We start from the raw sequence: 27,565 nt of genomic DNA on the forward strand, positions 1-27,565 counted from the left end.
GTCTTATAAATATATTAGAAAATACTTTTGGATTGAAAATCAAATTGGAATTTTTTTTTTTTTTTTTTTGGAGACAGAGTCTTGCTCTGTCACCCAGGCTGGAGTGGACTCCCGTGATCTTGGCTCACTGCAGCCTCCACCTCCTGGGTTCAAGCGATTCTCTGCCTCAGCCTCCCGAGTAGCTGGGATTACAGGTGCCCGCCACCACGCCTGGCTAATTTTTGTGTTTTTAGTAGAGACGGGGTTTCACCATCTTGGCCAGGCTGGTCTTGAACTCCTGACCTCGTGATCCACCCGCCTAAGCCTCCCAAAGTGCTGGGATTACAGGTGTGAGCCACCGCGTGTGGCTGGAAATTTTTTAAAAAGAAAAACACTACTGTCCTTTACCCTAGAGGGTGGGACAAGCAGAGTCTATGATTTCTCTCTCACTGTAACCCTGAGGCTCCTCTGCAATGACAATTGTCCAGTGGGCTGCTGCTTTCTTCCCCTTCTAATGCATAAGTTTGTGCTTAAACACTCCTAGGAGGTAAGGAGTGTTAGAAGAAGAAAAGTCCTTATTCCTTTCATCCTTGATACGGGCCAAGAGTACATCTTTATACCTCAGAAGCATGGGAAATTGCCCCAAATTGTCAGTGAAACCATTAACTATAACAATAAATAGGCAAATATAGAGGATTTAAAAAGATGATTGCTGATTACCAAAAATTTGTGGCAAAACATTTTTAAGGAATAGGGGAATGATACACATTTAGATATTCATTTACAAATACTTTAACAGCCAACTTTAGGCTCCGCTTTTAGCTCTATCATAAAGAACAGTGTTGTTTAGCCTTGGTCATTGTGAGAAGAGATTAGTCTGATGGGTAGTTTCAAGCAAATGTAGTATTATGTTGTAAGGTAAGATGTTGAGACTAAGCCACATGAGAAAAACAGCAGAAATGAAATAGTCATCTCTCTTCAGAAAAGCTCTGGAAGGACAGTTATTTCCTCTTCAATTCTGATGAAAGCTTTTCCCCCCACCCCCTGGTTGTTTCTGCCAAGAAAAGATTTCCTACCATCGTGGCTGGAAGCAGTAATTACTCCTCCCTTAGGATGCTGCCCTCTCTTACTCAGCAGCAAAGTCAAGTCCCAAATTAATTGACAGGAGGAGCCAGTGGTCTCTTCTGGGGCTTGTCACAATGAACCAACCTTAGATCCCTATTGTAAGGATCTCACTCATTAGAAAATGTTTGAACTGGTTTCCAACAGCTGACGATGATTTTTTAAAGAGTATGTTCTGATGACTTTAAAATATGTCTGGATCTAACGTCGTCTTTTTCAGTACAGATGAAGTTTAAGCAGTCATTTTAAAAAGACCAGATTTGAGGAGTTGGATGTGCAAATTAATTGAATTATACAATGTGTGCAATATTATTTTGAATGGAAAGTTGGATGTTATAAAACTGAAAATAAAGAAAAAATATAATCTTTTTATAGTGGAGGTCCAGAAGTCTTTTTTGATTGAACTGCATTATAAAGTAGTTTCATATTATGAAAAGCTTCTTTTACTACACACGTAACATGAAAACCAGGCCGGGCGCGGTGGCTCAAGCCTGTAATCCCAGCACTTTGGGAGGCCGAGACGGGCGGATCATGAGGTCAGGAGATCGAGACCATCCTGGCTAACATGGTGAAACCCCGTCTCTACTAAAAAAATACAAAAAACTAGCCGGGCGAAGTGGCGGGTGCCTGTAGTCCCAGCTACTCCGGAGGCTGAGGCAGGAGAATGACGTGAACCCGAGAGGAGGATCTTGCAGTGAGCTGAGATCCGGCCACTGCACTCCAGCCTGGGTGACAGAGCAAGACTCCCGTCTCAAAAAAAAAAAAAAACAACATGAAAACCTAACGAAATCTTGACACCTAGCAAGCTAAAAGCCTCCCTGATGTTTCCACCCAGAAAACAGCATATTGAAGGGAAAAGTATAAAATTACTGATAGAAGGGATGAAACAGATCATGACAATTAAAAGGATGCTCATGTAATAATTAGGTCCAGACATATGCATGAGAGGACAATGAATTAATTGGGGGAGGGGTGAATTAGGAGGAGGTACCGTATTGTCGGATATCCACACAGATCTGCTCCACACCCGTGGTCCCGTTGGTCTGTGGTGACTTGATGACTTCACAAGTTGACCATATGTTGTAGAACATAAACACAGGCACCGCTGAGAAACCAAACACGCCCAGCCAGGCCACTCCGAGCACATAGGTGAGGAAAACGAACTAGGCCAAAATGAGAGGAAGGACAATCATCACTGAAACAGGCAGATGTGTCCCCTGAGTGGAAGGATTGTGCATTTTCAGGCCCAATACTGATCTGTGGAACACATTGTGGGGACCCTCACCCTGGCATTGGCAGCAAGAAGGAAGAGCCAACAAGGGAGCAGGGTAAGTAAGAGCCAGCCACATTCCCCAGAGCTAGAAGATCTAGAATTGGAGTGCCTGAAGCAATGTCAGGGCCTTTCGGGTCACCCTTAACTAACAAGGACAGGAGACCCCAAGAGGTGATCTCACTCATCTGAGGATACAGAGCTAGTCAATGGCAGCCTCTCAAGAGGTACTCTTTCTAAATATCCGTTCTGAAAATGCAGAACATCCTACATAACATGGGATAGATTCTGGATGCATTCCATATACCACTGAATTATAACTTCATATTAATTTCTCAAATGTTACCTTTATTTATCATAACAGGTTGGCTCACAGAGAATAGCAATTGCCACAAGAAGCCCTCTCTCAAAAAGAACTTCGCTAGTTTCCTGATTCTGCAAAATTACCAAAAGTTTCAAATAATCGCGAACGCAAGCTTAATGCACGATCTATAAAATTCTCATTTTCCTCTAGTTTTCTTTTGTCTCTAAGATTCACAGCAGCTTTGCAAGCAAAGCAGTGGCTTAGGGAAAAAGCTTCAGGTGTTCACCCACACACTGTCATGGGCAATTCCAGGAAGAATAGAATCCTATTGCTTGGCTTTCCTCTGCCTTGACCACTTTTCAGAGAGCTTTGTAAGGTGGCCTCAAAAACGTGGTATTTGTGTTCTCAGAAGGCGCGCCCACAGAGGGTGTGGGCGAGGGTGTGGAGTGCTAGTTTGGCTTTTCTATTTTGAAGCTGATGGTCCCCACTAACTTTCTGCGCCGCCGGGGATACCTGGGTAGTTGGAGGCCACCTCCTGATGGTCACAATGCCAGGAAACTGCAGAAACAAGACACTTTCCCTTTCACTGCAAGGAAGCATTTGCATCTCCAAAAATATTCAGAGAAGCAGATTTCAGCAGTTCTACCTCCCACTTCCTCCCACTGCTGCCCCAAACTAGGTTTCTTTCCCTTCAAGAAAACAGGACCTGAGCAGGAGGGAACTGGTAGTTCTTGGCTTCAGTGAGCCTTCCCTTCTGTCAGAGGCCAGGACTCCAGACAGAAGGCCACTATCCCCCCACCAGAGGGCCCTGCTGCGGGCTGGCCCTGTCATGGTGGCCTCCAGCGTCTAGAGCTGCTTCCTCAGTGAGTTCCTGGGCACAAGCCTTCCACACAGGACTATGAAAGCAAAAGAAATCTCTGGACCCCCAAATCACTAAGCCAAAGGGAAAAGTGAAGCTGGGAACTGCCACAGGCAAACCTCCCATTCTATCCCTAAACAAGATAGCACAAAGATAAAGCTACATACCTCCCTCACAATTAGCCCACAGGGAAATCCCTCATGGACAAACGACAGACAGAGCTCAAAGTCATCCCTCTGAGGCTCATGTGAGACAAATGCATATCTGACTGCTTCCTCTCCCGTCATTTCAACAAGCCAGACCAGCCATAAGTGACTATTCCTCTACCTTCCTCTCTCATATGAACTGTATATTCAATGAAAGGCTGATCAGAAACCCAAAAGAATGCAACCATTTGTCTCTCACCTACTTGTGACCTGGAAGCCCCCTCCCTGCTTCGAGTTGTCCCCACCTTTCTGGACAAACCAATGTACATCTTACATTTATTGATTAATGTCTCACGTCTCCCTAAAATGTATAAAACCAAGCTGTGCCCCGACCACGTTGGGCCCATGCTGTCCGGACCTCCTGAGGCTGTGTCATGGGCACATCCTTAACTTTGGCAAAATAAACTTTCTAAATGGGCCGATACCTGTTTCAGATACTTTTGGGTTCACAGGACTTTCTCAAAAAAAATCTGACGTAAGAGCTAAAAGCAGGCCATGCTAGGTGGGTTGGGAATCCCTCATGGTGTCCCCATCTCTAGGTGAAGTGCCACTGGCTCAAGTAGAAGCTCCTCTCCTCTCCACCATGTGCTGTGTCCCGACCAATGCTCAAAGGATCCAAAAATGTTAAACATCAGGCAGTGGATGACTTAATGCTGTGCCCTGTGGAAACTAGACCTCTTTATTTCTGAAACTTGATGGGTAGAAGTGAGGGGGAAAGCTGTCATTTTTAAAGCTGTGAGGAGGTGTTTTTTCTTTTTTTCCTTTGGAGGAGGATTCCCACTATTTGTGGCTATTTTCCCTCTGTTCTTCACAGGCATTTTATTTAACAGCTGCCTCCTTCCTCCACAAAAGTAACCATTCCCCTGACTTGTACAGTAGTCTCTTCTTTGTATTTTTTAACAGCTTTATTGAAATATGATTTACTCAGAAACTCATAAATTAATTTACTCCTTTGTTCTATGAACTGAATCTTAAAAAACCAATGTGAAATGAGGGTCCTATTTGGGATTGGGGAGGTCCAAACTGGTAAAGAACTAAATCATTCAGCAATTGAGTGATGGGTTTCATCCTTGTAGGTAGTTTCTTTTCAGAACATGGTTTTCTGAAATCACATCAAATGACACTATCTGTCAAGACTATTATCTGTCCTTGAGAGGGGTAGGTGGGCATGTGAGCTTAAGCCCGGCTGGACCATTCTGAAGTCCCACAAATGGTCATTCCGGACAAACCTAAAGATTGGCATCTGGATCCATGCAGCTGATGATGTTCTGCTCAACTACTTCCTGGGGGTGCTGCTTCTCCTGGAAGGGGCAGGTGTGGTGTGGAATGCAGACTGTGGAGTTGGGCCCACGGCTGATGTGAGAAAGCAAAAAGGACAGTCCGGGCTGGGGAGGGGCTGGGGAGGAACTGGGGAGGAGCTGAGGAACAGGCCCCTGTGATGTGGCCAGGCCTGTGGACTCCAAAGGAGAGTTTCCCACATTGCAGTCCCCTTCTTGCAGCCCTGCTGTCCTTGGAAAAACTGTTACATTCATTCATAGCCTCCATCTCCAGATTCAAGTGATTCTCCTGCCTCAGCCTCCCACATTCCTGGGACTACAGGCATGCGCCACCATGCCTGGCTAATTTCTGTATTTTTAGTAGAGATGGGGTTTCGCCATGTTGACCAGGCTGGTTTCGAACTCCTGAACTCAGGTGATCCACCCGCCTAGGCCTCCCAAAGAGATGGGATTACAGGCGTGAGCCACGGCACCAGGCTGCCAATTCCATTTAGAAACTAAAATTCCATGTGCCAAAAATCAAACTCCATAAATACTTCTCCCCTCCTCCCCTCCTAGGCTCTCAATGGAAAGCCTTTTCCTCTTGGAAAAGGACCATTTTCTTTTGTGATGAAGCACTTTTTAACCCTGTTTTTTAATGACCCATTAAGATCTGTCATCCTCTAGACCAGAGGTCAGCAAATGCTATCTTACTGTAAAGAGCCAGATAGAAAACTGTTTAGGCTTTGCAGGTCACGTGTGGTCTCTGTGGCAACTGGTCCAATCTGCTTCATGCTTTGTAGCATGAAGGCAGCCATAGCTAATGTGCAAATGAATAGGCATGGCTATGTGCCAATCAAACGTTGTTTAGGATCATTAAAACTAGACTTTCTTATAATTTTCATGTATCATGAAATACTCATTTTTTCTAACCACTGAAAGATATAAAAAGCATTCTTGGCCAGGCACAGTGGCTCACACCTATAATCTCAACATTTTGGGAAGCCAAGCTTGAGCCAGGAGTTCGAGACCAGCCTAGGCAACATGGTGAAACCCTGTCTCTACAAAAGATACAAAATTAGCCGAGTGTGATGGACTGCACCTATAGTCCCAGCTACTCGGGAGGCTGAGACTGGAGGATTGCTTCAGCCCGGGAGGCAGAGGTTGCAGTGAGAGGTTGCAGTGAGTCATGATCACACCACTGCACTCCAGCCCAGGTGACAGAGCAAGACCCTGTCTCAAAAAAAAAAAAAAAAAAAAAAATTCTTGACTGAGCATGATGGCTCACGCCTATAATCCCAACACTTTGGAGGCTGAGGCGGGTGGATCACCTGAGGTCAAAAGTTCAAGACCAGCCTGACCAACATGGCGAAACCCTTTCTCTACTAAAAATACAAAAATTAGCCAGGTGGTGGTGGCGGGCGCCTGTAATCCCAGCTGCTCGGGAGGCTGAGACAGGAGAATCGCTTGAACCCAGGAGGCAGAGGTTGCAGTTAGTGGAGATCGTGACACTGCCCTTGGAGACAAAGTGATACTCTATCTCAAAAAAGAAATCTTAGTCCTGAGCTATACAAAAACAGGTAGTACACCAAATTTTGCCCACAGTCCATAGTTGCTAACCCCTGTCTTAGACTATAAGCTGCTTGAGAAAGAAGGCTGTGTTTGAATCTTTGCATCTCTAGTGGCTAGCAAAGCCCAGATAGGCGCTCTGTACAGCAGGTGCTGGTAAGTATTTACAGAAGGATCAGGATGATTTTCCATAGTCCATCCATATTTAAAGACAACCAAAGGGAAGCACTGAGACCACATGAAAGTTATCTCCTTCTATAGTGGGAACTTGGCATTTGAAAAATCTTCAGCACCCTTTTCACCTTTACACTGATGAGAACATTTGATTTATTTCTACCAGCCATAGATTTTCATTTGCTATCAGTAACATGTTGCAAGTTTTTATAGTCCTAACTCTAAATTGGTAAGGCCAGTATTTGTGTCATGGACCCTCCATCCATGCTCGATACCTGGTAGCTTTTGCCAAATACAAGGAAATACATCAAGGCATGGCTCTGGTTGTACATCAAACAATCAGTTATCAGAGGTTCACACTCACCATTCCACTGATGCATCGGCCACAGGCGGTTGTTTTAAACTCACCGTGCAGTTCTTTCACTGCACTTGTGGTGTAAAAGCCTTCTGCCAACAGAATGATCCCATACAAGAAGAAAAAGGACGCAATTCCATAGATGACATACTGCATCAGTTGTATCCTACAAAGAGAAGAAGAGATCCTGAACCATTAAATTCACTGCCTGGTAGTGACTACGTTTCTGGACGCTGGAGAGAGGACATGACGGGGATGTTCCTGTGAGCGCATCACTCGCCCCACTGATGGCTTTGATGTACTTGTGCAGCATCCTGGGCGGCATCCCTGCCCATGTCCCAGCAACATGGGCCTTCCTTCCAAGGTGGGAATGATGTTTCCTCTGCTCAGGGCAGCATCCAGTTGTAATCTTTTAATCCTTACCTGAGTCCTGGGCGGCAAGGGTTAGAATCCTCATTTCGCACATAAGTAAAACACAGGTATTGAGGAGTTAAGCTCCTCATCAGAGGATACACAGTTAGTGGCAAAGCCAGCATCTGAACCCTGGTCCATGACAACATGTTCTTTCTGCCCTATCAAAATGCCTCCCAACCAGGCCTAGTGGTTCATGTCACTCTGATAAAACCCCTAAGTAGGCACTCAGGGCTTCTTTAGGGGGTAATTTGGGGAGATGTTTTTTGCATTGTGACTCCCACCACACAAGTAGTAGTAAGTCGAGTAGGTTTAAGATACAGAAAGTTAATTCACAATGCAGTTTGTCTCACAAAAGCTAACGAAGATGGATGACATGTCCTCAGCCTTCGGCTGCCCATTGGAATCACCTGGGGAGCTTGGAAAATACTGGTACCTGGATCCCGCCCCCAGAGCTTATGTCCTAATTGGTCTGGGGTAAGGTATGGGGATTTTTTTTTAAAGCTGCTCAGAGGTTTGAGAGCCACAGATTGAGATCACTACCTAATTAAATCAATATACCTTTCCCAGGTTCAGTCTTGGTAAACATTTCTTCTTTGCACATAGTTGGCACTCAGTGAGTCCCTTGTCCTGCTTGAGCCCTCCTTATAATCTCCCCAACCTGTGTTCATTTCTTTGGAGGTCATTTGTGAACAGATAAGAAAGAATAAAATTCCCTAAGGACTGAAGAGTCTCCAACATGACTCCATGACCATTCCATAAAAATTCATTCATGTCTTTTTCAGTCTGGTAAAGAAGTTTCTTATAATCATAAGACACATAAACACTGGAACTTTGAGATTCAAGGGAAGAAAAAGAAACAATGAAGGAAATGGAGAAAGGGGAAGACATGCGAAGGAAATAAGTAGATTGCTGCTGAGCTTGCACAGTTATGAGAATCTATGCATGGGAGTCACTGTGACTCCATTGAGAATGTTTCCAGAAAGAAAGGCAGAGATCTGCTGCTAAACCCCTGGACCTTCCTCTCTTCTGCAATGGAGGATGCCCTGGGATCTGCTCTTCTGCCAGAAGAGTTAACGTTAAAATACTGCTCCTGGAGGCTCAGAGTTGGGGTCAGTCCTTAACAGGGCTCCTGCCATTCCAGGGATGGTCACTTCCTGGGAGAAAGCTGGAGGCATCTGTTACTTGGGAACAATACAACTCTGTTGAGACAATCGGCAGCATCACCTATCACCATGTCACAGCCCCCCACGTCCACAGCTACCATGTGTGAAGTGTCCTATGTGCATACCATGCCATTCCCAACATTCCCAAGTAACATTCCACCCTGGGGCCTAAACATCTACCACATTCTAGGCCCTTTCTTTTTCCTTCTCTCATGAACCTTTTTCTATCTGCATAAAGTGAACTTTAAGTAAAAGCATTCATTTTCTGCCAGGAGAGCACATTGTAGTCTTTCTGAAAAACATCATGAGGTGGTTGCATCTTAGATACTTTTTTTAAAAAAACAAAGTATCACTCTGTCACCCAGGCTGGAGTGCAGTGGTGCCATCCTGGTGCACCACAACATCCACCTCCTGGGTTCAAGTAATTCTCCTGCCTCAGCCTCCTAAGTAGCTGGGATTACAGGCACACACCACTATGCCCAGCTAAATTTTTTTTTTTTGTATTTTTAGTAGAGGTGGCATTTCACCATGTTGGCCAGGCTGGTCTTGAACTTCTGACCTCAGGTGATCTGCCTGCCTCAGCCTCCCAAATTGCTGGGATTACAGGCATGAGCCACCAGGCCAGGCCTTAGATACATTTTTAAAGGGAACCGGATACTTACACCTCGCTCAGCAAGGCATGGTCACTGGCGTTGGTGGAGAAGTGTTGCTCAAGAATCGCCACGGTGCCTGCGAGAGCCACATGCCCACAGCCGCAGAACAAGGCCACCCCGGAGAAGCAGAGGATGGTGGCCACCAGGGAGGCGTAGGGGACTCCTCCCAGACACTTGATGCAGCATTCAAAGCAGCCTGGACCCAAAGGAGAGAAAATACAGCCATTATGGGCAAGAACGCCTCTGGTCTTCAAGAATACCACATATTCACAGAGAAGGCTTTAATTATTCCATCTCCCCTCTCATGCTCTATGGTTAATACTTCGACATCCCAAGGGCCAGTGTGGTAGTTACCGTGATCTCACATTCTGCAGTGAGGACCCTGAGGCTCCAAGAGGGAATGTAACTTAATTTGCTCAGAATCTGGAAGGGTAGCGAATGGCAGAGCAGTCAATTGACAAAGAGTTATAAGGTAGTTACAATTCTAGAGCTTCCCTGATTGACTGAGTGGTGGGGGGAGTCCTGCTCAAGTGCCTATGAGAAGCACTCATTCCACCAACACAGTCAAAAGAGGACAGCAGTGAAGCTGCAGCTCTGTGAAGGAAAGCAACAGTCAGGTCGTCTACAGCCTCACCGTTCTGGGGTTTCAATACGTCTGCTGCTGTAGCAACCAACGGATTTCCCCAAGCCCTGGACCTCCTGGGCAACTGGGAGAATCTGATACAGCAATTATGCCATCGCCCGGTTCAAACAAATAGCAAGGTGATTGTTTTGGAAAGGTCACAAGTATTTTGGTCCCTAATTCAGTGAAGTACAAGGTCACCAAGAGCCACTCAAATTTCATTCAAGTTGACATCAGAAATTATCTCAAATTTTTAATAAAAATGCTTCCCTCCAGCCCAGTCAGCTCAAGCAATTCATTTACAGTCCTCCTCCTCCCCAGCTTCCACCTTCCCCGACACACACGTTCAGAGTCAGAAACCAGAACTGGTGGGTGATATTTAAGTACTTGAAGGAGAAAAAAGAACAGAAGAAAAAAACAAAACCAAAATGAACATCCATGAAGTGGAATGAAGGAGAGACAGCCGTAACTCACTGTTAATCTTGAAAAGATGAGACTTGTATTCATTTTTAAAATAAACTTTTACTTGAGATGTCCATAAAGACCTGCCCGAGGGGCAGAGCCAGGTGACATTTTCAGTTTGGAGACATTTATGTTTCAGTAAAGGCAGCACTGGCCTCGGGATAATGTCAGTACCTCTCCTAACCTCCCGTCCCTGTTTATATTATCCAGACCCTTAAGTAAATGGCTTGTCGGGGAAATTGAACTTTAAACGCATTATGGTGTTTAACAGCAATCAAGGGCACTTCATTACTTCAGGGCAAGCACATTAAGCCAGACAAAAAAAAAAAAAAAAAAAAAAAAAAATTCCCCCAAATGGTCTTCACAGTTAGGTTATGGAATGACAACCCAGCATAAAACACCATAGATGAATGTTTTCATTTTAGTGAGCATTCCTTTTAAAACAGCATTCGCTTAAACCTATGGAAAATGACTATGAAAACTCATTACTAGTTTTCTCTTTAGTTTATTGGAAGACAAAAAATATCAGAGCTTCAGAAAATAAAAAATATCAGGGCTTCATAAGAAAGCTGTGCTTCCTTTCATTTCAAAACATGAGCAGCTGTTTTTAGGAAGACCAACTTCCCTGAAATGGATTGGGGAAACTATATAAAATGGGAACCATCCTGGCTAACATGGTGAAACCCTGTCTCTACTAAAAATACAAAAAATTAGCCCAATTAGCCAGGCATGGTGGCCTGCACCTGTAGTCCCAGCTATTCGGGAGGCTGAGGCAAGGGAATCGCTTGAACCCAGGAGGCAGAGGTTGCAGTGAGCTGAGATCGCGCCACTGAAGTCCAGCCTGGGCGACAGAGCAAGGCTCCTTTTCAAAAAAAAAAAAAGGGAACCAGTGCACAATATGGTTCAAGTTCACTAGCAAGTCAGTATCTTAAAGAGCTTCAGACACTTGGGATTTGTGAGCAGAGATGTTAGACCTCAATCTTATTTTGTCACATGACTTTCTGGGGACTGAGGTGAGAGGAATGCAACTCAAAGTCCAAATTCTCTCTAGGTTCCCAAGCTAAGAGAAACTAGAATCCTTGGCCTTGACGTATCTCATTATAAAGAGAAAACAGACATGGGTATTGTATCATTCACAGCCTCCCCACATTCTCAGCTTCTATGATCATGTTAAGAAAAAGATGAATGCCTACTTTCCTGACTAACAAAGTTGTATCTGGTCCTTAAAGGATAAAGATGTAACGCCTTGGGACTGTATGGTCCAAAATGGTAGCCACTAACACATGTAGCTATTTACATTTATTTAAAATTAAATAAAATGAAAAATTCAGGTCCTCTGTTGCACAAATCACATTTCATATGCTCAAAAGTCACATGGACTAGTGGGTACTGTATTGGACAACACAGATATAGGACATTTCATCATCACAGAACACTGCTTTGGAAGACATTTGAATTGTCACATATTTGATTTTCTATAATGTGAGCTGGGTTCTAACTGGATTTTCTGTTGGATTTCATTAATTCAGTACTTTGTGAAGACCTACTGGGTGCCAAGTATACAAATGTGAAATAAGATACCTTTTTGGCTTCAAGATAAATCCAATACTGCAGGCAGACAAGTAACACAATTATTATAGTCCAGCATGATGGGGGTAAAGATACAGACCCCTGCAGAGCCAGTGGAAAGGGAGTGGAGGGAAGGCAGACAGGGAAGGACAGAAGGGCAAATAATTCATACTGGAGGGGTCCTTCTACAGAAAGACCTAGTATCCAGAATACTTAAACAGTTGATGTGGTGACAATGACATATAACCAGATAAAACTGTTCATTAATTCTCTGAATTTATGTGTGTGTATATATATATATATAAAATATATATATTTTTAAACTAAACCCACACCCTTTTTCATCATTTGGAGTTAGAGTTAGGTGTTATGGTGTAGCACACTTGCCCTTTAATGATAGAACTCGTCCTTCCAAATCCACAGTTGCCACTTCAAACAGTCTTTCATCCAAATGGTTAGAGCATTCCAAAGAAATATCACAGCTGCTCCCAGGCTCAAAAAGACAAGTGGGGTTAGAAGAATGATGCTGTTCAATCCCAAATTCAATACTAGATCAAAGCTAAAGTTTCCCTCCAATTTAAATCTCTCAAGGACTCTGTACAGCTCATGCTGTGGATCTAGTTTTATAACAGCAGAGAAAACCAGAAACTCAAGAATTTGGGGGATCACTTCAATGAATCATGCTCTCTCAGCAGATGCCAATGCTCTTATGTTTTCAGCAGATGATTTTATTTGTGGCTGTAGGAACCCTAGCTCCTATAGAACAGAAATCACCATCTTTGCTCCACTGGCACAGATAAAACTCTTATGGACTGTGCCAGCCAACATGACTAGAAGGTAGTGACGTAAAATATGGGAAAAGCTTATGGGACATAATACAGCTAGATGTAGAGCTTATTCTAGCTTAGTTGACCAGTTATCTTCAGGGTTAAGATTGCATGTGTGGTAGATATCCAACCATCTATAAACAGATCACTCTCCACTGTACCTTCTATGTCAGTATAGAAGCCACCTCTGGTCACAGTGTGCATGATATTTTTGAACACTGGGCAATTTAGTCACATATCACGCACTCATCCTGGAGGAACCAAAACTGCTGCAAAAAGTTAGTAAGAAAAAGCTAGATGTGTTTATTTAGGAGCTAGAGGATATAGGTAATATAGGAGCTAGACCACCTAGGGCTTTCCAGGCCACCTTAAGAATTCTGGACTTTATCTTCAAAATCATGGGAAGCCACTGAGTTTTTTTTGTTTTGTTTTGTTTTTAAAACAGTCTTGCTCTGTTGCCTAGGTTGGAGTGCAGTGGCACAATCACTGCTCACTGCAGCACTGAAGTCTCTGGCTTAAGCGATCCTCCCACCTCGGCCTCTTAAGTAGCTGGGACCACAGGCCCATGCCACTGCACCCAGCTTATTTTTTATTTTTTAAATTTTTTGTAGTGACAGGGTCTCCTTATGTTAGCCAGGCTGTTCTCTAACTCTTGGGCTCAAGTGATCCTCTCGCCTCGGCCTCCCAAAGTGCTGCAATTACAGGTGTGAGCCACCATGCCTGGTCTGCCAGGGAGCATTTTTAAACATGGGAAACAGATTGGGGTTGTGAAAGATCACTCTGGATGATGTGAAGGGATATGTGGATCTGTAGCTGAGAAGAGTTGAACTTGAATGCTGGCAGCTTCTACTGGGCAACAAGGAAAACTATCAGAGGTCAAGAAAAGATACGAGTGGACCATTTGTCAATTCCATGTACTTTGCAAAGTGTGTTCATTGGACCAGCAGTATCAGCTTCAGCAGGGAGGAACCTGTGAGAAATGAAGAATGTTGGGCATGGCCCCAGACTAGATGAGTCAGAATCTGCATTTTAACAAGCCCTCTGGGGTGATTTGTGTGCACATGAAAATTTGACAAGCCCATTTCTAGTCAACAGTGGCATCTTCCCAGTCTCAGGTGTGGCATCCTGAGTCTGTCTGAAGTGCCTGCTTTCATATTCAATGGCGTGTGATGTTTCTTCTCTAAGACGTGGCCCACTGGGTTTGGCCATAACCCTCCAATCACTTGTGAATCAAATGGCAAGTTCCAAGGACTACAGTGAAGAAAAACAAAATGTTCCAAGTTGTTCGACCGTCTTGAAAAGAGTGCAGCTAGAGTGCATTTTTGTGAGCCAAGCAAGAACTATTAACCTTGGAATTTTTCATGCTTTAGTGTCATGCCATAGGCAGGGTCTGAGAAGACAGGAATTGAGTCACCTGAGAAAGCAGATTTCTAAACACACACACTCCTACCCACTGCAGTGCTGGGAGTGCCTGTGCACACAAAGGAGGTAGATCTGGGATTCAGGCTGTCCTTAGTAGTCATAGGCAAGCTGATGTTTTTAAATATAAGGGTGGTGCCAAGTACCAGCAGAACACCATGCTGTTAAAAGTTTACGATAGCTAAGGAAAATCAGTGCTTTTCTTGGATGCTCCTATAAATCCACAGACTGAATTTTCCCAAGCTTCAAACCAGCAATGACAACATTGGGTAACGTGAATGAGAAAAAGCAAGGAAAGCATTTTTTTTGATGACTGTGATATATTCATGTATAAAATAAAAATCAATGCCAGGCTTTTTTTTTTTTTTCCTGAGAAAGAGTCTCACTCTGTTGCCCAGGCTGGAGTGAGTGGTGTGATCTCCACTCACTGCAGCCTTAACCTCCTGGGTTCAAGTGATTCTTATGCCTCAGCCTCCCTAGTAGCTGGGATTACAGGCACGCGCCACTACACCCAGCTAATTTTTTGTATTTTTAGTACAGACGGAGTCTTGCCATGTTGGCCAGGCTAGAATGCCAGGCTTTCTAGCACATTTTAATAGTAATTCTCAATACCTCTCACCAAACCCTAAAAGCCTCTGTTGGGCTCATGTCTCATGCCTTCATTTAGCTGGCCTCTGGATAAAAAGAATTTTAGGTTTTGATTCACACAAAAATTACAGTGTACATTAGCCTAAGACAGTTTAAATATAAGCCATGTAGTAGGGAGGGAAAAAAATACACATCAATGCCTTTAACTCTCAAAGGCTATTTTGTCTCCAGCATCCCTAGAACCTTTTGTGCAGAACAACAGAATAAAACACTTTTTGTCCTCAGGCTTGTGGATGGCCGTTGCCATGGCTGTGAGTTCATAATGGCCAAGTGATTTGCCCAAGTTGTCTGTGATCTTGGCTGCAGATTTAATGCTGGCTCAGATGGAGGGCTGGCAGGAACAAGGGCTCAGATTCTTCCCCAGGGAATGAATGTCACACATACATACACACACACACACACACCCCCTCCCAAACACCCCCCCCCCACACCACACATACACACACACACACAAAACCCTTACCTCTCTACATGGGGCCTTCCTTGCTATATTACTGATTCTTAATGAGCCACAAAATTAAAAAGAAAAGATGCAGGAACCAAGCTTTACAACTTTCAAGCAACAAGCAATGGGAAAATGGAGGGAGTGAAAATCCTGAGAAGCAGCAGTGAATGTCAGTGGACAGAAGCTTCCCTGATTCTGAGCTGGCCAAGCAGTTTTCAACAGGGGGTGACTGTGCCCCTCAGGGGACATTTGGCAATATCTGGAGATATTTTTGGTTGCCAAAGCTGGGGGAGAGGGTGCTTCTGGCATCTAGTGAGACCAGGGATGCTGCTCAAAACCCACAGTGCACAGAATATGCTCTTATAACAAAGAATTATCCAGCCCCAAATGTCAATAGCTCCAATGTTGAAATTCTCTGAGGTAGCATAAAAAACATGTATATCGTTTAGACCACTGGTTCCTAATCCAGGCAATTTTGCCACCCAGGGACATTTAGCAGTGTCTGAAGACAGTTTTGGTTGTTACAACTGAGGGTGAGGGGACACTACTGGCATCTAGTGGGTAGAGGCCAGGGATGCTCCCAAACCTCCTATAATACACAGGATAGCCCCCACCCCGAAATAAAGAATGATCACACCCAAAATGCCAATAGTGCTATAAACCAAAAATAACTCTGGGCCAGGCAGGGTGGCTCACACCTGTAATCCCAGCACTTTGGGAGGGCAGGGCAGGCGGATCACAAGGTCAGGAGATCGAGACCATCCCGGCCAACATGGTGAAACCCCCATCTCTACTAAAAACACAAAAATTAGCTGAGTGTGGTGGCGCATGCCTGTAATCCCAGCTACTTGGGAGGCTGAGGCAGAAGAATCGCTTGAACCAGGGAGTTGGAGGTTTCAGTGAGCTGAGATTGTGCCACTGCACTCCAACCTGGCGACACAGTGAGACTCCGTTTCAAAAAAAAAAAAAAAATCTAAGCACCACCCCCCTCCCCACCCAACCATCTGAATAGATTTCTGCTCTCTGCCAAGGGGATTCCAAAGTGAACCTGAAAAAACTGGTTCGGGCCATGAATGGAGGGGAGATTCAAACATACCTCATTATACCCTCCACCCTTCTGGAATTCAGGAAAAGCTAACCAGCATTAACATCAACAGACCTTAAATCTGGTAAGAGACATTTACAATCTATTCTCTCTGAAACCTGCTACCTGGAGGCTTCATCTACAGGATAAAACTTTGGTCTCCATAACCACTTATCATCATAACTCAGACATTCCTTTCTATGGATTCCAGGTCTTTACATAATTTTTAAATCTTCCTATAACCTGCAAGCCACCCTCTGACCCCCTTTGAGTTGTCCTGCCTTTCCAGATTGAACCAATGTACATCTCACAGGTATTGACGGATGTCTCATGTCTCCCTAAAAGGTATAAAAGTAAGCTGTGCCTCATCCACCTTAGGTACATGTTATTAGGATCTCCTGAGGCTGTTTCAAAGGCCTGTTCCTAACCTTGCTAAAATTAACTTTCTAAATTGATTGAGACCTATCTCAGATAGTTTTGGGTTCACAGTGCCAAGAGTGAGAAACCCTGCTCTCAGGTTACAATATATAATTCTGGTCTCAGACATTTGGTGACACTGCCAAATTCTAAAATCTTAAAAAGAAATGCTTAAAAGAAAATTAACTTTCTTGGAATACATCATAGAGCAGAGGTTCTCCATTTTTCCTGCACGTCGGAATAATCTGGGGAGCATCTGAAAATCCTGATGCACCAGCTTCATCCCAGACCAATTATATCAGAATTTATCGGGGATGGGACTCAGGAATTACAGGGTTAGGGCTTGCTTTTTTGAAGCTCCCCTGGTAATTTCAATGAGCACTCAAGTGTTATATAGCACAGGTCAGCCAACTGTGGCCCACCAGCTAAATCTGGCTCTCCTCATGGCCTGCAAACTCAGAATGAATTTGACATGATTCTAAGTGGTTACATTTTTAACTGCTTAGAATATATTTAAAAACTTATTTTGTGACACATGAAGGGCACATAAAATTCAAATTTCTGTGTCTATAAAGTTGTACTGGTACACAGCCACGCTCATTCATTTATATATGGTCTATGGCTACTTTCAAGCTACAAAGGCAGGGTTGAGGCATTGCCACAGGTATTTACTATGTGGCCCTTTAAAGGAAAGTTTTGCAGACCTCTGTTTAACAGCAGTGGTTGTCTCTCTTTTTTTTTTTTTTTTTCTTTCCCAGATACAGTCTCACTCTATTACCCAGGCTGGAGTGCAGCAGTGCAATCTCAGCTCTCTGTAACTTCTGCCTCCTGGGCTCAAGCCATCCTCCCACCTCAGCCTCCCAAATAGCTGGGACTACAGGAAAACTTTAACCTGCATATAAATCTCCTGGGGACCTCATTAAAACACAGATTCTGTTCAGGCAGGTCTGGAAAGGACATTGAGCTCCCAAGTGATTCTAACCTGCCTGCCCACCAGTCTCACTCTGAGCCAGGAGTGGGCTCTCAAAGACTGTGTGCAGCCCCGGAAGACCTCAAGATCCTTGCAGGAGGACTGTGAAGCCAAAACTCTTTTTATAATAGCACCAAGATGTTATTTACTTTTTTCACTGCTTGACATTTGCACAGTAAAACTGCTGATGCCTGAGCGCGAATCAGGCAGTGGCCCCATAGTGTACTTAGCAGGAACACATTCCTCACCACCACGCGCTCGCAAGCAAAAAAATTAAAGTAAAAAGCCAGTTTCACTTCCAAATGTCCTCGATGCAATAAGAATTATTAATTTGATAAATCTCAACCCCCGAGTATGTGTCTTTTGAACCGTTTGTGTAATGAAATGAGTGAGAGGATGCAGAAAGCCCTTCTGCTGCAAACCAGCATGTGATGGTGGGCTGGAGGAAACATTCTTATGTAATTGAGTTATGAGCCAAACTTGCACCTTTCTGGGGCAAACACCCCCTTTCTTGAAAGAATGCCTGACAAGCTATAGTTTTTTAGACTTAAGTATGTGGCAGAAACTTTCTCAAAAATGAACCACTTGTCACTTCAAAGAAAACAACTGATAGTATCTGTTGCCAATCAATTTTGGAAAACTTGTACCTGCCACAGTGAGACTGACAGCTTCCCAATACTTAACCAGACTTCTTGATGAAATCGGTGGTGATGTTAACAAATGAATTTTTTTTGATATGGTTTAATGAAATGTGTCAATGTCTGGAAGATCTGTACAACTCAGAGAACCAATATTTTCCAAATAGCCAAGGGAAAATAATTCTTGAATATAAGAGCCAATCAAAGTGCAAGATCAAGCAATGAATTTTAGTGGAACAGAGTACAAAAAGATCGTCAATATGGTTTCAGATTCCACATTACAAGTAGTCTTTAAGAAAGCACTACCTGCTGAATTTTGGTGTAGTATCAAGGAAGAATTTCATAATTATCTGCAAAGGTCATTAAAACACTCCTCCATTCTCCAAGCTGTGAGAAATCGAGTTTTCTTCATATACTTCAACCAAACCAAGATACCCCAAGATGCCTCTGAATGAATGCAGAGGCAGATGTAAGAGTCTAGCTGTCTAATATTAAGCCAGATATTAAACAGATTTGCAAAAACGTAAAACAGTCCTATTCCTCACACTAAAATATTCTTTTTGAAAATCGTTATCTTTCCTAAACATTACTTAGGTTGACATATAATGATTTGCTATTATTTTAAATGACTAAGTTTATTATTAAGTAATAAAGGTATCAGTTTTTTGTTTTTGTTTTTTTTTTTTTAAAGATGGAATCTTGCTCCATCTTAAAAAACTCCAAGGCTGGAGTGCAGTGGCACAATCTCAGCTCACTGCAACCTCCGCCTTCCGGGTTCAAGTGATTCTCCCGCCTCAGCCTCCCAAGTACCTGGAATTACAGGCACATGCCACCATGCCTGGCTTGCTTGCTTGCTTATTTATTTATTTATTTATTTATTTTGAGATGGAGTTTCGCTCATCTCAAAATGTTGCCCAGGCTGGAGTGCAATGGTGCCATCTCGGCTCACTGCAACCTCAGCCTCCCAGGTTCAAGCAATTCTCCTGCCTCAGCCTCCCAAGTAGCTGGGATTACAGACACGCACCACCATGCAGGCTAATTTTGCATTTTGAGTAGAGATGGGGTTTCTCCATGTTGGTTAGGCTGGTCTCGAACTCCTGACCTCAGGTGATCCGCCCACCTCAGCCTCTCAAAGTGCTGAGATTACACGTGTCAGCCACTGCACCCGGCAGGCCTGGCCAATTTTTGTATTTTCAGCAGAGATAGGGTTTCGCCATGTTGGCCAGGCTGGTTTCAAACTCCCGACCTCAGGTGATCTGCCCACCTCAGCCTCCCAAAGTGCTGGGATTACAGGCATGAGCCACTGTGCCCAGCCCTCAGTTCTAGCTTCTAATATAGAAAATATTTATAGGCACAACTCAGAAGAGCAAAGGCTTTTTGGGGTCTTCAAGTGTTTCTAAGCACGTAAAGGTACCTAACACCCAAAAAGTTCTGTGAACCACTAATATAGTGCATTAAAAAGATATGAAGTCAATTGACAGGGGCTTCCTGTCCAAGAGCAAAGTGTGAAATCAAATATAGGTTGCTTCTCAGTTCTCTTGTCTTTCATGCAGTCCTAGACATAAAAGTTCAACTACATAATGATAAGAATGTGGAAACTATTTCTAATGATAGAAAGGAAATCACTTTTTGGCAGGTCCTTTTAGAAGCTTGTCCTAAAATCTATTTAGTAAGGGATTTTCATTTTTGTGAAACCACTATGAAAGTCTTAAAATAGATGAGCCCTTAAAATAGATGAGTCTCTAATATTTGCCATATGGTACCAGCAGTAGAAGATAAGCAAGTCAATAAAAGCAATGATACGCTTACATGGCTGGGAATAAAAATATCCGACAACCAGATACTTATTAGTCTCTTCCTTTGCCTTTTGTGGGAATTGGCTTTGGTTTTCCCAAAGGCTTTTAGCCTGGTGAAGTGGGACAGCAAGGAACCATGGAGATCAATGGAGAGTGGGGGAAGCCAGTTCTAAGTCCAGATGACACCGATTTTAAGAGCACAGCAATCTGGAGGCTACTCCAGACATTTGAGAAGAATTTAATATCTGCAGTTTTGAGCTTTAGCAGCAGTCAGTTTCCTTGACCATCTGGGCGACAGTGTCTCTACTTTCCTGGATTCTATTCCATTCCATGAGTGTCTGCCCAATCCCTGCCATGTGTAAGCCACTGTGGTGGTGGCTGCAAGTGTGCCCTCCTGGCTTTGATCCTTGTGGATGGGGTGAGGGGGTGGTAAGACACACAGACACATAAGGTATCACTAAAGTGGAATAAAGAGAGTGCTGATATAGGGACATAGGGACATGGGGGAGTAAGGTAGGGACAGATCTCCTTGGTTAGTGTGGATTGCTAAGGGAAAGGTTTATGGATGGCAGGAGGTGAAGAGGCCTTGAAGAACAGAAGAATTCCATGAAAAGCACAAGGGAAGGAGAGCAGGGCCAATGTGGTGTGGGAGATGTGGGGAGAGTTCAGGGTATAGCCAAGTTTATCAAGGACACCAGGGTAATGGTGGGGAGAAGTCAGGAAGGTAGGACCCCCACTGCCTGGCCCAAGGAAGATGTCCAAGCCAGCCTCAAGCCTCTGTGCTTCACTTTGCAGCAAAGGGAAGAGAGGGAAGCTTGTGAGCAGGCGAGAGATGTGATTTGGGATGTGCTTTTAAGAGATGAATCTGGCACTTGTGTGTGGGCTGGATTGGAGTCGGTGCAAGCTAAACTCTTCAGTGGTAGGCGGTGGCAGAATGGGTCTTCTGAGGTTTATTCATGGGGGCAGGACGTCTTCAGTAAAAGCAGGAAGGATAAAAATTGGACAAAGCTGTGGAGCTATTAAGCAATCAACGTCATGCAACATTTTCTATTCGGGTGAGAAAGGGTAAGAGAATTTATGTGAACAAATCTTCACGAGGGCCATTCTAGAAAATGCAAACTCATCCACAGAGAAGGAGAGCAGATCAGTAGTTGCTTGGGGAGAGTGGGAGCATAGGAAGGGTGGAAAGAGTGGGGAATAGCGGCCACATCGCCATCCTGCTTGTGGTGCTGCTTTCACGAGCACACACGTATGTCAAGGCTTGTCAGACACTTTAAAGAGATGCACCATATGCATGTCAACTATACCACAAGAAAGTGTTTTCAAAAGACCTGTTTGTGAAGTTCAATTTCTACAAAACACACTAGTTTAAAAAGGTTGTGAACCCCTTTGGGAAACTAAGGACTGGTGGTGAAAGGCAAGAGCCACACTAACCTGGGTGATGGGAACCCTCCAGGCAGAGCAGAGGCATCCTCTGGGCAGAGGGTGAGGACAGCAAGGGTCAGGGAGGCCTTAGGGCCTTTACTAGACAAGCAGAGGGTAGGAGGCTACAGTGAGGGGAAAGGAAGATAAAGGGTGCCTGAGGAAGACATACCTGTTCCTCTAACCACAATAACACACTCGTATGCCCTGCATACATCTCTATATGCATAGGGTGTTTATAGCACATGCTATATGCAAACACACACGTGTATGGCATATGTTGCATAAATAAATATATGTAGGTTTAAATATATTGGTTTATGCACTGTGTGCCTTTTAAAAGAATGAATTTCTCTTCAGGAAACACCAATACACAGATTGTATATAATATTCCAGACTTATCAAGCTATCCATGCCTGCAATAAGCTTAACATCCGGGACAAAGCAACCCCATGGACTTCTACTGCTTCACTTGGAACCAATTTCCTGACTCAAAGCATAGGACCTAGCCCAGGGGTTCTCAACTCTTCGTACTATTGGCATGGGCCATCCTTTGTTGGGGGAGGGGCAGTCCTGTGCACTGTAGGATGCTTAGCAGCATCCCTAACCTCTACCACTAGATACCTGAAAGGCATCTCCTGAAAGGCAGAAACTCCCCTGGATTGGGCAACACTGGTCTACCACAGTGGTTCTCAACCTTCGCTGCACAGGGGATCACCTGGTGGGGGAGCTTTCAAGAACACTGATGCCTGGGCCCCACCCTCAAGATTCTGAATGACTTGGTCTGGATGTGGCTTCGGGATTTTAAAAGACCTCCCCTCCCTTCCAGGGTTCTACTGTGAAGCTCAGGCTGATAACTTCTTATTCAAGAAAACCATCCCAAAAAGTTAACCCTATTTACATGCAGATGATTCTAGAAACCTCAATTAGCCAACCTAGTCTTTTTTTATTTTTATTTTTTTATTATTATTATTTTTTGAGACAGAGTCATGCTCTGTTGTCCAGGCTGGAGTGCAGTGGCGCAATCTCTGCTCACTGCAACCTCCACCTCCTGGGTTCAAGTGATTCTCCTGTCTCAGCCTCCCAAGTAGCTTGGACTACAGGCACCCACCAATATTCCCGGCTAATTTTTGTATTTTATTTTATTTATTTATTTTTTTAGTAGAGATGGGGTTTCACCATGTTGGCCAGACTGGTCTCAAACTTCTGACCACGAGTAGCCAATCTAATCTTAACTTACTTAACAAATACACACTGAGCTCCTATGCAACTCTCAGAGTGCAAGGTCTTGACCAGCCTGGCCCAGGAAATGAGCCATGTACACAATGGACACTAAAATTAGACAATTTCATACAGAGTCACACATCGTGAGTGCTAAACATAAGGTGATCATCATTCAACACTATGAACGAGTGCTTTCTGGGTCCCAGGTCCCAAGCCAGGCCAAAGCAGGGAGCAAGGCACGAAGACCTCTGCTCACAGAGAGCTTAGAGTCTAGTGCCTCAGAAAGGCCATCAAACACCTGCCAGGTACTCATTTAACCCAGTGATACATTCTCTGAGAGGTGAGGCTTTGGGAAAGTGAATAGGTTATGATCATTAAGGAGATGGAGGATGCATATGAACTGTGAAATGTTTATACAGCCTGTGGCAGGCAGCTAAGACACCCTCAATGATCCCCACAAATCTACATTCATGGCCTTGTGTAATTCCCTCCCCTGAATGTGGGCTGGACCTAGTGGCTCACTTCTTAGGACTAGAATATGGCAAAAGTGATGGGATATCACTTCCCTGATTAGGTTTCAAAAGACTGACTTCTGTCCTGTTAGCATTGTCTCTCTGGCTGGCACATTCTCTTACCTGCTCACTTGCTCTCTCTCTCTGATGAAGTCATCTGCTAGGTCATGAAGTAGCTATGGAGAGCCCACACATGGCAAAAATCAAGGGAGGTTTTAGGCCAACAGCTTGTGAGGAACTGAGGCCCTCAGTCCAAGAGGCCTCAAGTAACCAAGTCCTGCCAATAGCCATGTGAATGAGCTTGGAAGTGGATCCTTCCCCAGTTAGGCCTTCAGATGAGACTGCAATCTCATTAGAGTTTCTGAGACAGCTAAGCTCAGCACAGACTCTTGACCTATGGAAGCCGAGATAATATATGTTTTTGTTTCTAGCCACTATGTTTTGGAGGAATTTGTTATGCAACAGTTGATAACTAACACACAGCCTGAGCTCTGGTGTTTCCCTACAGCTTTACAATAGAATGTTTTTGCATTGGCTCTTATACACAAAGATATAGTGGCAATAGCAAAACATTACTTCAAGAGGAATTTACTTCAAATTCAATAGTACTGTCTGTTACAGATGTGGAAATTTGATTTTGAGCACTTAACTGTAAATACACATACAGGTTGAACACAGATATACACAGGTTGAACTGAAATGATACTTTACCAAAGATGTTATAATGAGGGGTTATGGCCTTCTATGTATATAGCAGTGGTGGTCAAACTTTACTGTGCATTAGAATTGCCTGGGGGAGCTTCTTAAAATGGGCCAAATTTCTGGGACCCATTGCAGATAGGGTAGCTGGGAATCTGATTTTTCTTTTTAAGAGATTGGGTCTTGCTATATTGCCCAGGCTGAACTCGAACTTCTGGGCTCAAGTGATCCTCCTGCCTTAGCCTCCCAAGTAGCTGGGACTACAGATGTGTGCCACCATGCCCATATGAAATCTAAATTTTTAACCAGCATTCTTAGGGATTCTGATTCAGGGCACTGGAACCTCATACTTTGAAAAAAAAAAATTAAAGAAACGATCCCCAACACTACATTTAATAAACCACAAATGTCTTTTCTATACACAGAAAATAAAACTTGCTAAAGTGCACTGAATAGAACACTAGATGAAAGTAGCTCACAATATCCACTTAACGGGACTTGGTTTATTATGGGAAAACTCAGAAAAGGACCTGAAAGAGGCCAGAGTGGCTGAGCTTCTAGAAAGTGCCAAGAAATTCTCTGAAAAAGGGCTGAGCCTTAGTTGACAGCCTGTGAGCAGGGAGTCCCTATTCCCCACAGAGAGCAAGGATTCTGGGGCCTGGAGGGCAGAGGATGAGGGATGTTTGATGCAGAAGATTTTAGGAAACTGAGTGCCGAGCAAAGTTTTTAGGTGTTGCCTAACATCAGTAGATAGAGTATTGCATTTTGGCACACTTTGCAAATTCTAAGTCAAGGATTGGCAATTGTTTTCTGTAAAGGACCAGATGGCAAATATTTTTGCCTTTGCAGGGTGTACAGTTGCAGCTTCTCAACTCTGCTAGTGGAGTACGAAAGCAGCCACAGACAATCAAATGGGCCTCGCTGATTCCAATAACAGTTTCTTTACAAAAACAGTGGGTGGCATCACCAGCCTGGTCTGTCAAATCCTCACAGGAATCTCGATTTATTGCCACTGGGAAACAGCACATGAATGTAAACAAGGTTTTCTCAAGACACAGGAAGGCTTGTTTCGATCCCATTACCTCTCCTACCAGCCTGACATTTCATCCCTAGATAGTCCTTGGTGGTGAAAGCATTGTTCATGGAAGTCTCCAGAAACTACAAGCATGATGATCTTCAGAGAAAGATTTGTCCCACCTAAATGACTCTGACACCCAGAGCATTCCATTTAGTACAAAAGCCAATTCATATAAGCTTTTCATAGACGTGGACGCATTCAGGGGGTGGGGATGTGGCTTATTTGGGAGTGAACTTCGGCACCCAAAAGGACACAGCCTGGGGAGGTGGGAAGACCCAAGTGGCTGACTTCAGCTACTCCCCAGCTACTTCAGAGTAATTCCAGTTACCTCTAAGGGTGGCAAAAGATTTCAAAGCAAAATTAATTTTAATGGACTCTAGTTAGATTTATATGAAAACATGTAATTTCAAAGGCAGCAAATAACAGATGGCACTACTTCTCAAAGACCGAGAAGTACTCAGTCTTGAATAATCCAAGTCAGTGTCCCCAAAATCAGACATGTCTGACAGAAAGCCTCAGATCAACACTCAATACTCATTGATCTGCTTTCTCTGTCTGCCTACTCTAAGATGAGAAGCAAACATAAGACCAAAAGACAAAGGGAGCTGATATGTCACAGACACAGTAAGCCATTGTTACATAATCAGGTGCTAATCACAGACTAACAATATAGCACATAAACAATGGAACATTCATAAACAATCAAGAAATTATTTATATCGATATATATTTGTTTATAGTTATATATAAATTCTTTTTATGTGTATATATAGTCGTGATATATACACACACACACACACACACATATAATCACGACTGCCATAGCAGTCAGTAAATAAAGTATAAAATCATTAACTGCTGTATATGGCACTTTTCTGGTGAAAACTGCAGGTGCTTTGAAAATGAAAGAATTGATACATCTCAAAAAAAGGCAAAGTACTCTAAAAATCTCAGGGACCTTACAGCATGAGCCTGAGCTACAATGCGCTTCCACTGTGTTCACCATTTACCTCCATGTAACCAGAAACATTTTGAGTAACTGAAAGGCATCAGACAGACTGAGAGCGTCCACTGGCTTAGGCTGGATAAGCTAAGAAAGCTTCTGCAACCAGCCTCTGGGGATAGAATGACACCACCAGCAGAACCCACATGGCACGACCAGACTGTCAGTTATGGTAGACACCCAACTATGGCCAGAGGTACAATGGTACACGCAGAAGGATTAAGGGTTTTTGTTCCCTCTTAAAATACATTTCAAGTGGTTTGGGAGAAGACCTCAAACTTAGTGGCCTTACACCTTAGGTTAGGAAAGAGTGACACTAAAGAACAATGACAAAAATCCAGTAGCATTTCCCAGGACTTATAGCTACAGGTGTTCCTCTACAAAGCAGATCGGTGAGAGAGAAGTCCCAGGCTCAGCCTAGAAGGGGGCCAAGGGATAAAGTCTGCAGTTCCCAGGAGTCAGCCTGTGGTTACAGCTGGGCAGACACAGTGCAACATGAGTGAACAGCAGTGCTGGACCCTCCCTGTCAGTCTGCTACCCTGCCCTCCACCCGCCAAACCCCGTGGTGACTCAGGAATCCGTTCTCTGTGGTGCAAATCACAACACTTGGGCTTCTTGCTAAATACCAACACTCCCCAGGGCCCTCCTCTCCCAGCATCCTCTGTGACAGTCCCTATGTAGAGGGTGTGCTCTTTATCCTGACTTCTGGAATTACCTGTGGCCATCTTAACTGAAACATCAGAGCAATTTGGATTTGAGAGGGAGGAAACTGGTGATATGTGAAGTGGGTGGTTATTCTACTCCTTCCTTGTGAGACTGAATTCTGAATTACAGATTTAACTGTATATAAAGAACCACTTTTAGTCCACCAAGAATGGCAGCCTATATTTAGTCACGGCATCTTGCATGTCATTGGATTATATTAAAGAGGGAGATAAGAGACATTTGAGAATTTCTCCCAAGCTTCCATCAACTGCTTTCTCCTCTGGCCCTCACTTTGCCACAAAGAAACAAACCTTTCTCACCTTCACTGCCCCTTCCCCAAGCTCCCTCATGAGACAAGCAGGTAAGAGAAGCAAGCTCACTGTTTTTCAAACCAGCCAGGACTCAGCAAATTAATGACTGCCTTGGCATTGCTTAGACATGCCTCTCCCTAAATAGAAAGGGAAAGAACAAAGGATGAATACCTTTAGCAATTCTTTATCTTTTCCAAAGATGAAGATTTCTAGATCTCTTGAGGGTAAATTCACATAATCAATTCCTTCCTGTCTTCTCCCTTCTTGCTCTTGGACCTTGCTCTGAATTAGTGCTTCTCAAGCTTTAACATGCACAGGAACCACCTGGAAGTCTTATGAAAATGCAGATTCTGATTCAGTGGGGCTGGTTGGGGCCTGGGACTCTGCATT

General features: G+C 43.8%; 1 protein-coding gene across 7 annotated transcripts in view; it reads right to left on the reverse strand.

Moving 5' to 3' along the window:
- Nucleotides 1-27,565, reverse strand: part of GPM6B (glycoprotein M6B) — a 169,814-nt gene that overhangs the window by 6,843 nt on the left and 135,406 nt on the right. For all 7 annotated transcript variants that reach the window (XR_007722730.1, XM_050777232.1, XM_050777234.1 and 4 more), the window contains 3 exons: nucleotides 9,334-9,520; nucleotides 7,104-7,260; nucleotides 2,093-2,264 (listed from right to left, as the gene is read on the reverse strand). Coding sequence is in view for 6 of the 7 variants with exons in the window: in XM_050777232.1 (XP_050633189.1) it covers nucleotides 2,093-2,264; nucleotides 7,104-7,260; nucleotides 9,334-9,520 (516 nt within the window). In the remaining variant the exon portion in view is untranslated. The remainder of the gene's footprint in view (nucleotides 1-2,092; nucleotides 2,265-7,103; nucleotides 7,261-9,333; nucleotides 9,521-27,565) is intronic.

Source organism: Macaca thibetana, chromosome X, assembly GCF_024542745.1.
Source record: "Macaca thibetana thibetana isolate TM-01 chromosome X, ASM2454274v1, whole genome shotgun sequence".
Taxonomy (NCBI): domain Eukaryota; kingdom Metazoa; phylum Chordata; class Mammalia; order Primates; family Cercopithecidae; genus Macaca; species Macaca thibetana.